This window comes from Tamandua tetradactyla, chromosome 11, assembly GCF_023851605.1.
Source record: "Tamandua tetradactyla isolate mTamTet1 chromosome 11, mTamTet1.pri, whole genome shotgun sequence".
Lineage (NCBI taxonomy): Eukaryota > Metazoa > Chordata > Mammalia > Pilosa > Myrmecophagidae > Tamandua > Tamandua tetradactyla.
Genome location: NC_135337.1, coordinates 96,315,668 through 96,332,678, shown reverse-complemented (window position 1 = coordinate 96,332,678; position 17,011 = coordinate 96,315,668). Strand labels below are relative to the sequence as shown.

The 17,011-nt window shown below is 60.5% G+C and overlaps 1 protein-coding gene and 1 long non-coding RNA gene across 9 annotated transcripts in view; one reads left to right on the top strand and one right to left on the bottom strand.

The window, feature by feature from the left end:
• The first annotated feature begins 4,329 nt into the window (after positions 1-4,329).
• Positions 4,330-17,011, top strand: part of MAST3 (microtubule associated serine/threonine kinase 3) — a 29,732-nt gene continuing 17,050 nt past the window's right edge. For 2 of the 8 annotated variants that reach the window (XM_077122090.1, XM_077122089.1), the window contains exons 1-3: positions 4,330-4,388; positions 9,248-9,279; positions 11,506-11,595. In XM_077122090.1, the coding sequence (XP_076978205.1) occupies positions 4,350-4,388; positions 9,248-9,279; positions 11,506-11,595 (161 nt within the window). In that variant the 5' untranslated portion in view covers positions 4,330-4,349. Of the gene's footprint in view, positions 4,389-9,247; positions 9,280-11,122; positions 11,255-11,505; positions 11,596-11,637; positions 14,677-17,011 lie in introns of those variants that run through there. The other 6 variants (XM_077122095.1, XM_077122093.1, XM_077122092.1 and 3 more) reach the window with 3 other exon arrangements.
• LOC143650853 (uncharacterized) lies at positions 8,058-11,975 on the bottom strand. Its single transcript, XR_013159691.1, has 3 exons — positions 11,707-11,975; positions 9,363-9,504; positions 8,058-8,318 (listed from the first exon to the last, which is right to left on the bottom strand). It is a non-coding gene; the product is annotated as an uncharacterized LOC143650853 (long non-coding RNA).

Below are 17,011 nucleotides of genomic sequence, written 5' to 3'. Positions count from 1 at the left end.
TTTGAACCCTTCCCATACACACAGTGCTGGCTCTTGGGGGGGTCTCAGCCGCCCCTCCCCCAGTCACACGGGGCTTGCCAGAATGGATGGCTCAGGCCGCAGTGAGTGCTGCCCCCCAGCACCCTCTGCCCTTGCCAGGCCTCTTTCCTATCCCCCAGAAACAGCCCCTGACACAGGGAAGTACTGATTTTGAGGGGTTCCCTGAGAGAAAGCAGGGAGGACTGCCTGGAGGCGGGGGCACTCCAAGTGGGATTTAGAGAATCTAAGGGTATTCTGGGTACAGGCAAAGGTTGGGAGGAAATGTTTGAGGGAACAGTAAGATGGACGTGCTGGTCTGGCGCTGGGAGGGGGTGAAGCTGGCAAAGTGGGGTGGGGCCCCTGGTGCTGGGGTGAGGGGCTCGCCTCTCTCCCAACAGGGCGGGGGAGCCATGGCAGGTGTGGGGGCAGGGAGTGGCCCTCCCACATATGAGGGCCCCCTTTCTACCGTTATCGAGGTCACAGCTGGAGATTCACCATATCCTCCCCACCCCCTCCCCACCCAGCGGCTCCTGGACCACACCTCCCCTTCCCTGCCCAGCCCGCCTCCTCCAGGAAGCCTCTTGGGGCCCTCTTTGCCCCTTTTGGCCAGCCGCAGGAGCACAGCTGTGACGTGGCCCCTAGCACTGCCCCACTTTGGGACATCCCACAGTTGGGGGAGGGGAAGGCAGGAAGGAGCCGGCTACAGGGCCCGGAAGTCGTGGCAGGAGGAAACTCAAGTTCCCCATTCTCTCGCTTCTGCCTTCGTCCAGGCAATAGTGGCTTCCACCTGAGGGGATTGAGCTTCCTTCTTTGTAGCCAAGAAAGCCCGATGTACCTGAGGGGCATCTAAGGAGGGTATTGAAGGATTCATAGGAGTTTGCAAGGAGAAACATCTATTAATAAATCCATTTAAATCAATCACCTGTAAGAACAATTTGAATTCACTCAACCAGCATTTTCTGATGCTCCCAGAGGGTCATTTGAGGTGGGTTTTAACAAATACATAGAAGCTCACCAAGAAAAAATTTCATTCATTCACTCAACAACCACACTCCCTGATTCCCATCATGGAGGCATGTGACCAGGATTTTATTTTATTTTGAGTAGGGTTTTGATGGATGTGTAGGAGTTCACAAGGGAAAAAAAATGTAGTTGTTAATTCAAGAAATGTTCTCTGGTGCTTCTCAAAGAAACATGCATGGTTCAGTGGCAGAATGCTCACCCACCATGTGGGAGACACAGGTTCTATTTCTGGCCCATGCACCCCTTCCCTCCCCCCAAAAAAAGAGAGGCATTTAAAGTAGAGTTTGAAGGATGTACATGTGTTCACCATGGAAAAACTGCATTCATTCATTCAATAAACACTCCCTTTTACCCACTAAGTGATCATTTGGGAGGGGTTTTGGAGATTCTATAAGAGTTCTCAGGTGGAGCAGCTCCCCATCTGTCCAGCTCGCCACCCCTTGTACAGGAAACTCCTCTTCCACAGGATCCCAGCCAAACCCTAGGAAGGGCTCTGCTTGACTAAGTTTGGGCCACAAGTCCACCCCAACCTCAGGTGAAGAAAAACTTTAAAGCAGAATAAGTAAAATGAGAACAGTTGGCCATCACAGGGTATGAGCTCCCCATCACCTGGACAACACGAACCACAACCTGAAGTCAACTTGAAGTAGGGTTGCCAGATAAAGCACAGGACACCCAATTAAATTTGAATTTCTGATAAACAGCATATAACTTTTAACATAGCCATGCCCCAAGTATTGCATGGCACCTGCTAACTCTAAGTCAATTATTCATCGCCTATCTGAAATTCAGATGTAACCGGATAGCCACTTGAGAAAAGTCTGGCAGTTCTGTACAATTCCATGTGCAGGTATCTACCTCAAGAACTGAGAACATATGTCCACGCTAAAACCTGTGTGTGGATATTCATGGCAGCATGGTCCATAAATGTTATAGCATAGAAACAACTTGAAATCCATCAAGTGATGAATGGATAGACAAAATGTGGTGTATCCTACGTTGGGATGGGGTGAACCCCCAGGTGATGCTCAGTGAAAGCACATTCTGTGCAGTTCCATTCATGTGAGAAGTCCAGCATGGCAGGTTCGCAGAGAGGAGATTCGTGGTGGTGGGGGTGGGGGGCTGGGGGAGAGGGATGGGCAGTGATGGCTAGTGGGGTCGGGGGGCTCCTTTGGGGTGATGAGAACGTTCTCAAATTACGTAATGATGATTGCACACTTTTGTGAATATGCTAAACCCCTTCAATTGTACACTTTAAATAAGTGAATTTTATGGTATGTGAATTATATCACTGTTAAAAAAAATTTTATAAGTACATGGAATCTTGAGTAGGGTATGAGATCTTGTTGGTTTGTCCAGGTTAGTGTGATACATCCCAGAGTAATATGGGCAGTGAATAAAGGAGTATTTGCAAGGTCCCCTTGGGGGACTGGGGAGAAAGGAGGAAATATTCAACCTCCCCATTTGGAGAATTTGTGATACTCTTGCAAGCAGTGGGGACAACCAGGCTAATAGGCTGAGCCCTTGATCTTGGGGTTTGCCCCTATGAAACTTGTTCCTGCAAAGGACAGGCTAAGCCTACTTAAAATTAGTCCTAAGAGTCACCCCCAGAGAACCTCTTTTGTTGCTCTCTCTTTTGGCCTCTCTCTCTAAGCCAACTCGACAGGTGAACTCACTGTCCTCTCCCCTATGTGGGACATGACTGCCAGGGGTGTAAACATCGCTGGCAACGTGGGACAGAAATCTTGGGATGAGCTGGGACCCAGCAATCAAGGGATTGAGAAAACCTTGGCCAAAAGGGGTAAGAGAGAAATGAGGCAAAATAAAATGTCAGTGGCTGAGAGATTTCAGATTTGAGAGGTTATCCTGGAGGTGATTCTTACGCATTTTATAGATGTCCCTTTTTAGTTTACGGTGTATTGGAGAGGCTGGAGGGAAGTACCTGAAAATGTAGAGCTGCGTTCCAGTAGCCATATTTCTTGAAGATGATTGTATAGTGCTAATGCTTTCGCAGTGTGACTGTGTGATTGTGAAAACCTTGCGTCTGATGCTCCTTTTATCCAGGGTTTGGACAGATGAGTGAAAAATGTAGATAAAAGGTAAATAAATAACAGTGGGGAAAAAGAGTAAAATAAATTGGGGAGATGGAAATACTAGTGGCCAATGAGAGGGAGGGATAAGGGGTATGAGATGTACGAGTTATTATTTTCTTTTTTATTTCTTTTTCTGGAGTGAAGCAAACGTTCTAAAAAATGATCACGGTTCTGAATACACAACTATGTGATGATTTTGTGAGCCACTGATTGTACAACGTGTATGGACTGTATGCGTGTGAAGATTTATCAATAAAAATGTATCTTTTTAACATTGCATGAGCAAAAAATTTAATGGAATATTCTGTTTTTTTGTTTTTGCTAAGTCTGGCGACCCTGACTTGGTGGGACCCTTCAGCCCCAGGCAGGGGAATGGACGCCTTGACCTTCCCGGGGCAGCAGTGGGAGGGGGTGGGAAGGGGAACCTGCGGCTTCAGACAGAGTGGGGGTCCCAGTGAGAGACAGCACGGGCGCCATCGTGGGGCTTCGGCCCCTCCAGCCTCAGTTTCCCCTTCGGCGAAGCGGGACCGAGCAGTCGTCATCGGACAGCCGGGAGGGCCGGGCGCCTAGGCAGAAGCCAGCAGAGGCAGCTGTCCTCGGAAGTCCTATTGCAAACTGCGGCCCGCGGGCCACCGTCTGTTTTTGTAAAGTTTCCTCGGGACCAGGGCCCGGATTCGGGTGAGGGGAGTGCGGCAAGGGGGGTCGCGCAAGTGTCGGTCCGATCCTTATTAGAATCTTGATATTTAGGTCAGCCTGAATTTTTTGCTTTAATTTTGATTTTCAAAAATGTGGCATTAAAATATTTGCCTCGATTGCTGAGTTTGGGGAAACCCTTCTCAATTTTGCACGATGTGCCCCGGGCACTGACTCGCCTTCCTGGGCCTCAGTTTCCACGTCTGCATTATGGGGGTCCCAATGCTCCCCGCCTCTGGGAGCGTTAATTCTGAAATGATCCGTTCCGCGTCCCGGGAGGGGGCGGGGCCTGGAGGGGGCGGAGACTTTCGGCGGGCGGGGCGGGGGCCGAGGGCGTGTCCTCCCGTCGGGGACCCGCGAAGCCACTGGCTCCGGGAGGTGAGCGGGCCCTCTTGGGCCGGCTCCCGCGGGGAGGCGGGGCCAGGCCGCATCAGCTGACCGGCGCGGCCAATGGCGTCTGGGGGCGGGGCCTGGAAGGCCGGGGGCGGAGCGCGCGGGGCTGGTGGCGCGGACTCGCTGGCCATGGACGAACCGAGCCTGCTGCGGCGCCGCGGGCTCCAGGTGCGACCCCCGCGGGGGCTGCGGGCCAGGGCTGCGGGCCGGGGGCGGGGGCCGGGGGCTGCGGGCCGGGGGCTGCGGGCCGGGGACTGCGGACCAGGCGCACGCTCCGGGCGCTGCCTCTGCCACCGTCCACGCCGAGGGCTTTTCGCCTGGCGGGGGTGGGAGGGCGTCTGTCCTCTGTGGACACCTGGGGAAACTGAGGTCGGAGCACCGACGTGGGAGGAGGGGGCTAGCCGTCCACCAGCTGCGCTAATAATAAATGGAGCGACAGCTGCCGGCGCTGCCCGGCTTCCCCTAGTGCCCATCGGGCGAATCCTGTTACTAGCGCGCGCTCCTGTGGACTCGCGCGTGGCCGCCTACCCCTGCTGCTATGGCGCCAGCGGAGGACAGAGAAGGAAACTGAGGCACGGAGTCTGGAAGTCAGTCACCCGAGCTCGCCTAGCCGGGACTCGACCCTGCGCCCTGGCCAGCCGGCCGGGAGCCCATGCTGCTGCCCACTGGCTGTGTGACCGGGTGGGGGGAACCCTTGCTTCCCCAAGCCTCAGTTTCCCCGCTCGCCATAGGGGCCCCTCCTTTCTGGAGGCTTCATGGCCGGGAGGAGCGAACGTGGGCACGGGGTCCTGCAGAGGCGTGGGTGCGGGGCCACTGGGGACGCGTGACCGCGAGTGACAGCTCCCACCACCCCGCTGGGCCGCAGTTTCCTCACCTGTACGACGGGAATTGAGAGCTAGCCGTTCCCCTCTGGGGCTTGGCCCAGGCCTCTGGGAAGCCACCAGGTTGCAGGTGGAGGACCTGGCATTTATTGAGCGCCTACTGTGTCCTGCCCTGGGGCACAGCGGGTGCTGCTGGCTTTGCCTTTGTGTCCCCCCCTCTGGTGGCGGCAGCAGGACAGTGTGATCAGGGTGACTCCACTGAGCAGGCGCTTGGGCCGGCGGAGGGGCAGAAGAAGGGTATCTGGGGAAAAGAACGAGGCTGAGGGAGGCCCGAGTCTGGAGAGGCTGACTGGGCGGGCAGGGCGGGCGACCACCGGGTAGGGGACAGGCTGGCTTTGAACCCGGGCTGCGGGGCTGGACTCGCCTGAAGGGAGGAGGGGGTGCCTGGAGGGCGGGACTGAAAGTCAGGGACCCCCCAGGGAGTGGTGGTCAGGGGCAGGGGACAGAGCTGAGGGTCTGGGCAGAGAGAAGGGGGTGGGGCAGGCTGGCAAACCGTGGAGGGGGGGCAGCCCCCCAAGCCCCAGTTAGACACAGGCCCCGCCTGCGGCCTCTTAAAATAGCTAAACCGCCCCCGGGGAGGCAGTGGGGGTGCGGCTGACATCAGGAAGCCAGGCCGTCCCCTGGGGAGGGTGCCCATTCCCGCTGACGGGTCCCATGTACCCAGGGGGAAACCGAGGCTCAGAGGTCAGTGGCCACCTTTCCCAGTCTGGCAGCGTGTAGGTGACAGTCGGGAGTGGAACCCAGGCAGGTCGGGCCCCTCCCGCCAACCCTGTGCTGCGGAGCGAGGGGACACGTGTACAGGCCCCGAGGCCTAAAGCACCCGTGGGAGGGACTTGAAGCACCTCTCAGCCCGGAGCCGCGGGGGAGAGAGGGTGGGCGTGGCCGGTGGCGGGGGTCCAGCTGCTTCTGGGGCTTCCAGCACCCGCTGCTGAGGTTCTCTTTCCCTCTGGGGTAATAGGCAGCTATAGAAGGTGCTGGAGCAGAGGGGTCGCCCTCATATCAGGGGGCTGAAAAGACTTTGGTGTAGTGGGCAAAAATGTGCATGAGGAAAGGTCCGAGCGGGAGGTGATGGAGATACTAAAACAATCTGCAAGTTCAGGTATGGCCCCTACAAACGTGGAGCAGGGCACATGCCTTTGAGACTCCCAGCCGCCGGACAGGACGATGCTATTGTTATGCCCATTTTACAGCCGGGAAAACCGAGGCTCAGAGGGAAAGTAGCAACCAGGAATTCGGGGAATTCCTGGAGTGTGAACACAGTCGGGGTCTCACGGTGAACAGACTTGTTGGGCCGTGGCTTCTGAGCAGCAGAAGCTGACTCCCCGCTGCCTTATCGGGTGCCCCGGTTAACTGCCCTGGGGGCGCCCCAGCCAATCAGATGGCAGCCTGCCGGCAGGAGCCAATCGGGATCCCTGGCAGCTGAGGAGTCAATTCCTGAAAACCGCAGGGGACTCAAGCGCGGTACTGATTGGCCAGCTCACGGCAGGTCGTAAATAAGACCTGTCCTGGCCCGCGGGCCTCCAGTTTGCGTTGGGTTAGGGGAAGCGCTGTGCCAAGATGCTCTGTTTGGTTAAGCTCCCTCCCGCGTTTAACATTTGGAAACTGAAGTTGGTGTGAGCTGCTATTACTCCTACTGTTACTTCGATTTTATTACTTTCATCATCTCACACCTGGACCTTTGCTTTACAGAAGGTGGTTATTAAAATAAACCAAATTCCTAAACAGCATCCAGGGCTGGAGAAGGTGGCCAGAGCCTGCGGCTCTGAGGGCCTAGATGCTGTCTCTGCTGCTGCAGCTGGGGAGGGGGTGGTCCCTGCAAGGTCTATCCCCCAAGCAGCGCGGCTTGCTCTTACCCCTTCCCTACTCCTCCCCTCCTCCCGCTGATATCCTGTGGTCCCCACTGACTTCTGCTGCTTCGTTTCAGCCACACCAAACTTCCCGTGGGACTTTGTGCCCCCTGGACTGAGTCCCAGCTCAGTGTCCCTTTGCTGGCCTGGACTGCTGTTTCCCACACCCGCTTGCCATCCCAGCCCAATGCCCCCTCCCTCCTCTGGGGGCCTCCAGCCCCCCCCCCCCCATCCTTCCATGCACTGCCCTATCTTCTGCAGACTAGGTGTCCTTGGGGCAGGGCTGAAGCTTCGGGGGCCCCAGTATCATCCAGCCCCCGAACCAGGGGAGATAAGTATTGTTTACAAAGGATGGCTCGAGGGGTGGGGTGGGCTTCCCCACCCACCCTGCACCGCCTCCTGGGGAGCAGCCGGTGAAGAGGGAGCCAGAGGCGGAAGCAGATGGTGCAGGAGCAGAGGCCCGAGGGTGGTGCTGGGAGAGCTGCAGGCGGCTGCCAATCCCCTCACCTCTCTCTGCCGCTGCTCGTAGTTCTGTGTTTTGGAAGCAGATTTGAACTGGCGGTTATTATTAACCTCATAAAATCCTAGTGACCATTCTGCTTCACCAAGGTCTCCCCAGCACCAAGCCCGCCCTAGTGCTCACAGATGCCTCCCAGGACCCTTCTGTGACTGATCTGCTTTCAGATGAGTAAATTTGAGGCATAGAGGGGTTAAGTTCCTTGGCAGGGGTCACACAGCTCAGCTGTAGTGGAGCCAGACTGGATGGCTTTGGAAGGAAATGGCTAGAGGACGAGGTCAGTAAGAATCCCTGGGTTGGAATCCTAACTTCCCTAATTTACGCTGGGTGCGTGTGGGGAAATTGCATTGACCCCACAGCAACTGGAGGGGGCAGAAGGAGATCCAAATGAAGTGAAGGCTTTCCTTAGCCCGTGACATTTTGCTTTATGTGGTGTTGTTCTCCATCCCAGGAGGTATTCAAGCAGACAGGACGACCGTCCCTTCTTTTCTCAACCCAAGGTAGCTGGGAGGGGACGCGGCATGCACGCCCGGTCCCCGGCTAGCCCCACCCCCACCCCCGGCCCTCCCCTGGTAGTCCCGCACTCTGCGACTTCCGGCCGCCTGTGATTGGCTGCCGGGGCCGCTGACGTCATTGGTTGGCATGGCGAACGCCTTGCTTGGGCCGTGGGCAGCCCCAAGCCCAGGGAGGTAAAAATAGTTGCGTGTCCCGACACAGCCGCGCGGGTGCAGGTGGGGGTGCCCCAGACCAGATTCGCGGTCCTCTCTGTGCAGAGAGACGGGGGCTACCGGCGTCTCTCTGTGCCTCAGTTTCCCGGTCTGTAAAACCGCCTCTGTACCTGGGTAGTAAGCAGCTAGGAAAGTGCAAATGTACCAAGTGTCATAATGGCTTCCCCAAAAGCCCTTGCTGGGCTCGACAACAGCAATAAAAAACCCAGAACCCTCCAGATGCTAACTCCAAATAACAGATGGGGAAACTGAGGCACAAGGGGAGGGGGTGCGTGCAAGACATTACAGAAGGTTGCACGCGAGGAAGGGACGGATATCACATCTGAATCCACGTCTGAGTGTCCCAGGGTCTAAACGTGTGCTATGCGGCCTTTTGAGACCTTAAAAACCGTCTTGGGCTAGTCACATCTGAGATTAGAGTGGACCCCAAGTCTAGGGCTTTCTGCCCTGGCTGTGATGAGAGCACCCAGGGAGGTGTGGGCCAGCTCAGTGAGCTATAAAAGGGTCTTCAAAAGGGGGTCCCCCTCCTCCCCACAGCTGCCAAGGGTTCAAATCTGCATGGATTCTTCAGAGGCTGGGAGGTGTGACTAGAGGGGACAGAGGACTGGGCGGGGCCGGGTGAGGTGAATCAGGGGACTCCCTCTCCTCAGATCATTAGTACTTAGCCAGTATGGATGTACTGTTTAAATGTAACTATTCTTTTATATTAATTGACGAAATTATGTGTAGTGCAAGTGGGGTAGGAGCTGGACAGAGAGATAGATTGGGAATAGGGGGGTGGGTGGAAACTTCTAGGAGGAGAGGATGCTTGAGATGAGACCTGAAGGATGAGCTGCAGTTAGCTCAGGAGCAGAGGGGAGAGAAAGGGTCCTGGCAGAGGGTGCAGCCATGCAAAGGCCCTGAGGCCCGGCTGAGCTGCCTGTGGAGCTGGTAAGTGTGGGGGAGGGAGGGGCAGGCGATTGGGAGATGGGGGTGGGGGCTGATTGGGGGAGGGGACTGGAGGTGAGCAGGGCTAGCTTCTGTGGGAGTGACCTTGGTGTTTGTCTCATTTCAGAAAGAACTGAGCCTGCCGCGCCGAGGACGTGGGTGAGTCCACCTGTGGGGGCCTGTGGGGGGGCCTACGGGGTCCCCGGATTGTGAGTTTTAATAATTACACGCCCACCACTCACCTTGGCCTGCCCCAGTGTTTGCAGAGTGCTTCACTAGTGCCTCACTCAGCCCTCACCACGGCCTGGGAGGCTGATGCCAGTTCAGACGAGGAAACTGAGGTACAGAGCAGCTGCATCGCCAGCTCCAAGGCACCCAGCATGACTTTGGAAGAGGAGAAACTTGTCCAAAATTCAGAGTCCCGATGGTAGAATTCCAACCCCGGTACCCTGGAGCTGCCTTCCATGCCTCCTGTGACGGGGAGCTCACCTCCTTACAGGGAGCACAGGAAGAAAGCTCTTCCCTTGGGGGCCAGAGGCGGGCTTCTAGGTTGGCATTTTTGGATCCCAGAAATGCAAAGAACATTCTGTTCCGAGCCTTCACCCCTTTACACATGGGGAAACTGAGGCCAAGGGAGTGAGAGAGACTGATCTGCCTCGCAGTGGTGGTTTGGAGGTCCCCCAGTTTGGGGGCCACTTTTTCCTGAGCTGGGCTGGGAATTCCCCTGCCTCTCAGTGAAATCATTCACTCAGTAGACAGTTTTGAGCACTTACTATGCCTGGGCCTTGTTTCAGGCACTGGGGACAGGGAGGTGGGTCAGATGCCCCCCCCCCCCATGGATTGTTCTCATGGGGATAGCAAGGGTGAGGCCATGTGTGCAGACAGGAAACTAAACAGAGGCTGGGGGGTGGCCTTAGTGCGAAAGATCTGGGACCACTTGGAGTAGGTGACATTGAGCCGAGATTTGGGAAAGGAGAGGAGCCAGCAGGGGGAACCCTGGGCAGGGCGGTGGTGGTGGGTGCAGTGGGAACAGCATGGGTGAAGATGGGAAGGAAGGTGGCCATTGGAGGAGCAGTGAGCTGGAGAGAAGAGAGGAAGGAGAGATGGAGGGAGAGAATGGGAAGTCCTGGCGTTGAACAAGGGTTTGAAATTCTGTGGTGGTGCTGGGGTCAGAGTGGCCCCCAAGCCTAGACAATCTGCTCTTTGCTGGAATGGGGAGGGGCCTACGGGCCTCAGCAAGGTCGGAGCTCAGGCATTGGCCAGAGGGCGGGCGTTGCCCCCGGCTTCTGCCCGGCTTGGGGGATGGGGCCGGATGCTGACGCAGTTGGTTCCACCGAGAGCAAAGTCCCCGGCCATAGGGCCAGTGCTCCCTGAGGGCTGGCCACTCCCCGCCACCTGCCACGAGTCTGACTGGGCTCATAACGGCCCCAAGGGGGTCAGAGAACTATACAGTCCTGCCCTCCCCACCCAGGCCCGCAGGGGCGTCCTGGGGAGGTGCGGGGGTGCTGGGCGGTGCACGGGCACTGACCACGGGATAAGGGAGCCGGTTCCCGCCGGGGTGCCAGAGCGGCCAAGGCCCGGAGGCGCGGCGGGGGCCTCGGGGGTGCGCGGGCACGCGCTGAGGCCCGCCGTGCGGCCCGATCGCCGGCCAGAGGGGCGGGGCGGGGGTGGGATGCGCTCAGATCCGGAGTCCGAGAGCCCCTCCGCGGAGGCGGGCCGGGGGCGGGGCCCGGCGACGGCGCGGTCAGGCGGTACCGGAGGCCGTTAGCGCTTCGCCTTTCGGGCTGTGCAGCCCCGGCGCCGCACGACCCCCGGCCTCGGCGTCCTTCCCGGGAGCCAGGGGCTCCCGCGCCCCTCCTGCCGGGCCGGGCCTGCGCGCAGGTGCGGGGATTCGAGCCCCGCCCCGAGGCAGAGAGAGCCCGCCCCCCCGCGCCCCCGGCGGCCCAGCCCCTGCGCCGCACCCGCCAGGCGTGCTGTCCCCGTGCCCGCGTCTGTCGGTACCCCCCTTGCGCGCGCCGCGGCCAGAGCTCAGGGGCCGCGCAGGGAGCGCCAGTGCCCGACCGCGTAGACGCGGCCCCGGCCTCGGTATGAAATCCCGCAGAGACAAGCTGCGCATCCCGGCGCTGACCCTCGAGTGAGTGCCGGGCCGGGAGAGGGTGGGCAGGAGGCCCTCGACCCATCCCCCCCGCGCCCCTGCTCGCGACACCTGGAGACGCAACGCCGCCTCCGGGGAGCCCTCCGGAGTCTCCGGCCTGGGCCCGCCCTCGCGACCCGCGAGAGCCCAGAATTCCAGAGTTCCGGTCCTGGCGCCCCTTCTCTCTGGGGCAGTCGCAGCCCTGCGCGGACTCCGTCCCGGGGTCACCGGCCTGGCCTCTGTCTTTGCAGTCTGTCTCCGAGCAGCCAGAACCCGTCCCTGCTGAGTCCCAGCAGCCCCTGCAGCCCCTGCAGCCCCTCCTTGGGCCTGCACCCCTGGAGGTGAGTGACCCGCGTGGTTAACCTGCGCGGGGGCCTTAGAAGCTGCCCAGACCCGGATCCCTCCCCAGGGACCCTGAGCTGGTGACGTCACCCCTCCGGGCCTCAGTTTACCCCTCGGTAAAGTCGTGCTGTGGTCAGCGCCAGTCCAGGCTGGGGAAATTCCACTCCAGCAGCACGGGCAGGTCCCCCATGGGGCAGGTGACTTAGGCGAGGCCAGAACTTGAGCTGTTGCCCAAGGACTTCCCGAGGGGCAGGTGCTGGGTTCACAGCCTGCTCAATGCCCAGCACTGCGTCCACCTGCCCGGCCCGACGGTGACCACAGGGCCCTCCCCTCCTGGCTCGGCTGGCCAAGCTGCTCCTCCCTCTGGACACACACACACTCACACACTCTCTCTCTCTCTCTCTCTCTCACACACACACACACACACACACAAGCCTGTGGGTCCTGTTCATTGAGTGTAACCAGGCAAAACAGCACTGTTGCTTTTTCCCTCCACTGTCCAGGAGGAAGGCACCCTTCTTGACCCCATTTCCCAGCTGAGGACACTGAGACTCAGGGAGGAGATGCTGGTTCTTATGGTTCATTCCAGGGCCTCTGTGGTCAGTCAAGGTCTGAGCTGCCCTGTGAGTGGGATGGGTCTCAGGGTCTTGCTCCCCTCCCCTGCCCCCGAGAGATTCTCAGGGTGGTTCTGTGCTCCTCACTAAGTTCAGTAAGGAGACTGTCAATCATTCACACCTTAGTATGAACGAGCACCTCCCATTTGTCGGAGACATTTAATGAAGAAACGAGAGTTCTGTAGCCCAGGCTGGGTGCTGGGTAGCAGGCGAATACTTTCATTGTGTTAGTCAGCACTTAGTAGGCGCCTAATGTGTGCCTGGTGTCGGGGACGTGGCTGTGAACACGAGGAACAGAACCCAGCTCTCCGGCTGGCTGAGGAGGGGGATGGTGAACGAGCAAACAAGATACTTTCAGGCAGGGACCTCTTGGGGAGCTGACATTTGAGCCAGGACGTGGGCAGAGCCGGGGAAGAGAGCTGCCAGGGGGGCGAGCTGCAAGCAAGCAGCTGCTAGGGCAAGAGGGAGGGCGGGGGCCGGCAGGGAACAGGTCGGTGTGGAAGCAGGAGATGTTGGGGTGGCCAAGGGCGGGCCCGGGACCTCGACCGTGCTGCCCTGGGAAGGCGCGGCAGGCCGAGGTAGGCTCTGAGGCCAGGTGGGGCAGGAAGGAGAGGCACTCTCAGGGGGTGAGTGGCTCAGCTGCTTTAACCAGGAGGAAATGGAGACAGAGTTTGGGGCGCTGCAGAGCCCATCAGGCTGCCTCACCTGCCGCCAGGTGGCAGCAGAGTCATGCGCCCCAGGCCTGCGGAAATGGTGTCCACCCTCCCCTGCTCCAAACCCTGCCACTCTCCGCTCCTTAGGAATAAACCTACATCCGTCCCTCACCCCCAAGAGCCCACGCGGCCCGGTCTCTGCAACCCCCTTGATGCCTTCCCCTCCAGCCCTTTCCCCCTACGCTTGCTGGCTCTGCTCCAGCCCATGCAAGCTGGTCCAGCCTCAGGGCCTTTGCACTAGCACCCGGCTCCCTGTCCGCTCATGGGACAGAAACTCCCAGGCCCTGTCTCCATCCATCTCCCGCATCCAGCCCAGCCGGGAGCATGGCTCACCTTTTCTGGCATGATGATTGGGTTGTTGCTTTTCTTGCCCAGAGGTTTGGGAGCCCCATGAGGGTCGGGCCTGGCTCTGTCCCTGGGGAAGGGCCTGGTATACAGTAGGTGCTCAATGAATGCTCCCAAGGTGGATGAGTGGAAAGCAGCTGGAGAGACAAGGGCTCTGCCTGTGAGGGTGGGGAGGGAAGACTGGAAGTCATGAAGTGGGCTCCAAAGGTGAGGGGGCAACCCCGAGGCTGTTCCAGGTAGGAACAGCAGACTGAGGGGTGTGTTTCTCCTGGGCCTCGAGTGCCAAGGCCGCTGGGAGTCGTGCAGGGTGTGGGGTTGGGAGAGGCCTGACAAGGCACACCCAGGTGGAGAGGCCAGGGGGTGGGACAGAGGAGGGGTCTCTGTCCCCACCTGGGGCTTTGCCACTTCCAGAATCACTAGCACAAGCTGAGGAGGCACAGGGCTGGGATCTGAGCCCCGGGGGCGGGATTCATCCGAAGTGAGGCTTGTTGGGGTGCTGGGGAGCCATGGTGGGTGTGAGCAGGGGAGGGGTGTGATCTGGGGGCTGTGGTGATCATTGGCAAGGACAGTCATTTGCCCACAGCCGTTGGCACTCGGGATTGTCAGCTGCAGCCTGTTCTGTAGAGGGGGAAACTGAGGCCATATGGGCGTGGGAGATGCCAGGGCACCGCGCTCAGCGGAGGGTGTGTAGGCGGAGCCGCAGCGGCCAGGCTGGGGCTGGGATCCGCTCCTTCATGTAGTGTGTGCAGGGTGTGCCCTGCTTGCGGGCACGGGTGTGTGAGCAGGTGGTGACATGTGAGCCATGGCTCGTTCCTGCTTGGGTTCCCCCTCAGGGGGCTCATGGCAAGCTCAGCACGGTCCCCAGGACTCATGATGCCCCCAGGAGGAGGATCAGGCCACCTCATCAGCAACCTCTCTTGCCCCCCAGTGCACCCACTTTTCCCTGTTGCCCATTCTGGTCCAAATCCCGATGTCCCCTCCAGACACCATCCTGGCCCCTCCTTGGCTTGGCTGCCTGCACTCCTGCCTCTGACAGCCCAGGAGCCCCACAGCTGCCAGGAGGGGGGGCATTTGCAAACAGAGCAGACCGTGCCCCTCCCCTGCTCCCCGTGGCCCTCGTGGCAAAACCTGGCGCTTCCTTCATGCCCCAGGGCCTTTGTGCCGGCCGTTCCCTCGGCCTGGCCCCCTTACCCCCGCCTCAGCTGAGTGCCCCTTCCTGGGGGTGGCCTCCTGGCCAGAGTCACCCATCATCACTGTCACCCTGTTTCCTTCCTCAGCTTTGGCATTTGAATTTATCTTGTTCATTTAATTGCTTCCTGTTTCCTCTCCCACCAGACATCTCGAGGGCAGGGATGTGGGTCCGGCCCCACTGCGGCATAGATGTGGAGGGAATGAAGAGCCATGGATGGTAGTGCTGGGCGTGGAGGGCCTGGCGTGGGAAGTGGGCCAGTGGAGGGAGGGGTGGGTACGGCAGGGCTGGATGGGGCTGCCGCGCCCTCCGTGCCTCAGTTTCCCCTTGTGCCACCTGTCATGCAAAGAGGAAGCATGAATTCACAGCCTACCGTGTGCCTGGAAATGGTCCTCCTTCATGGTGAGCACCCACACCGCCAGCCACACACACATGCGGCCCCCACTCTGTGTTCAGGGGGAAACTGAGGCCTGGAAACCAGCCTAGAGATGACATCTATGGCAGGCTCACAAGGCACTGCCTGACAAGTATTGCTTGTGGCAGCCCCGTTCTACAGATGGGGGGACTGAGGCTGGACACGCTGACATCCACGTTGGCGGCGTCTCCCATCACTCCCGGACAGAGTGTGGCAGAAGCCCCCCACTCAATCCACCAAACACTCCCTCTGTGCCAGTCCTGTGGACCCCCAGGAGCCCCAGGCCTGCGAGGACACAGCCGGCAGGCATCCCCAGCCGTGCTCAGGTGGCTTGGATTAGGGCGCGCCCCGAGCAGCCTGGGGGACTTCCTGGAGGTGGGGCGCTGGACTTTTCCAGGCAGGAAGAGTGCTCCGGGGAGTGCAGCCCGCGCGGGCAGGGAGCCTGGCGGCGTGAGCGAGGCCGGGCCGCGGGCGCTTGGTTTTGATTTACATCTGGGGAGAAGGAAGCTAAGATCCGCGGCCCCAAGTAGGGGCGCCACCAACGCCCCGCCCCCGCCGCCCGCGGCCCTGGCAACGCCCCGCCCCCTCGACGCCGCTTCCGCGCCGGCTCGCCCCGCCCCCGCCAGGCACCACCCCGGCTCCCGCACGCTCCCGGGCGCTCCGGGGCGCGCGCTTCCTCCCCCGCCCGCCGCGCCCCCCGCGCCGCTCCCGCCGCCGAGTTCGCGCCCCGCCGCCCCGGCTGCGCGGGTCCCGGGCCTCGGGCGGCGGCGGCCCGGAGGGAGCAGCATGTCCGACCCCAGCTACTGGACGGCGGTGGCGGCGCCGGGCCACCGGAGCCGCCTGGCCAAGGGCGCGCTGCTGCAGCGCTCCAAGAGGTGGGCGCGGCGGGCGGGGGCGCGACGAGCGCGGGGGCCCGGCGCCCCTGGGGTCCCACGCCCTGACTGGGGGCGTCGCAGCTGGCACGGGGGTGGGTGACGAGAGGAGGCGGCAGTTTGGGGCTGAGCCGATATTCGAACCCGGGTCTCTCCGGCTGGGGAGAACGGAGGCGGGGGCTTCTCGGGACAACGGAGGCAGGTCTGTCGGCTCAGAGGCAAAGCTTCGCAGCGCGAGGCTGGCATGGGGGCGGCGTGGCAGGAGCCCGCGTCGCTGGGTGTCTCCGTAGGCCTCCGTTGTCCCTCGCGAAAAACGGAGGGGGGCTGGGGCTCGGCGACCCGCACGCTGTGCGTCTTCAGGCAGTGCCTGAACGTCTCTGTGCTTGGTGTTCTCAGTGCCTGGCTGGAAGCAGGGCCCTCGAGCATCCCCAGAGGGAACGCAGGCAGAGGCTGCGCGGTAGGATCAGCACCCCCCCCTTCCTCGAAGGCCCAGTCGCCTGCTTGCGGTCTCTTCTGGGCTGCTGGGGAGCCACAGAGGATGTGAGGGCAGCTCAGGGACGGGGTGCAGGAAACCCGCACCAGGCCCTTGCTTCCTGCCACATGTTCCTTCTCGGCTGTGTCCTGAGTACCACGTGTTGTTTTTAGGTGGCTGGACCTCTCTGGGGTCCCTCAGGGAGGGCTCCCAGGACCCCAACCCTGGGCAGAAGCTCAGAGGGGTCCCGGTGGAGACCTCAGGTTTTGCTGGCTGTTCAGGAAGGGTCCCCCGAGAGCCAGCGAGAGGACGCCCAAGCTTTTCTCCCAAAGGCTGTTGGTGCAGGAGGGCTGTGGGGTGAGGTGCAGCCCAGCAAGGGGCCGCGGGTGTGTGTGGGGGTGGCAGGAAGTTTTGCAGGAACCTGTGGGTTTCACTTTTGCTTCTGCGCCTCGGGCTGGGGAGCCATCCGTGCGCTGCTGTCACCCGTGGGCCTTGGTTTCTTCGCAGGCTGGGCCTGGCCCATGTCGTGACTTCCCACCCTCCCGTCTGCGCGGCCCTAGCGCCGTCGGGAGCGAGTCAGCAGTACACGTGCACGCCAGGCCCCGCGTGGGAGGCACTGGAGCCTCCTCCTGCCCCTGCAGGCACGCATGGGGAAACCGGGGCTCCGGTGCCTGCCCTGCCGTGGCCGCTGCTTCTCTCTCCCTCCCTGAGTTGCGGAGGCGGCTTGGAGCGTGTGGGTGAAGCGCTCCCCACGAGCACAGCTGTTGCCCGGCGACTGCTGTGGGGGGGATGAGG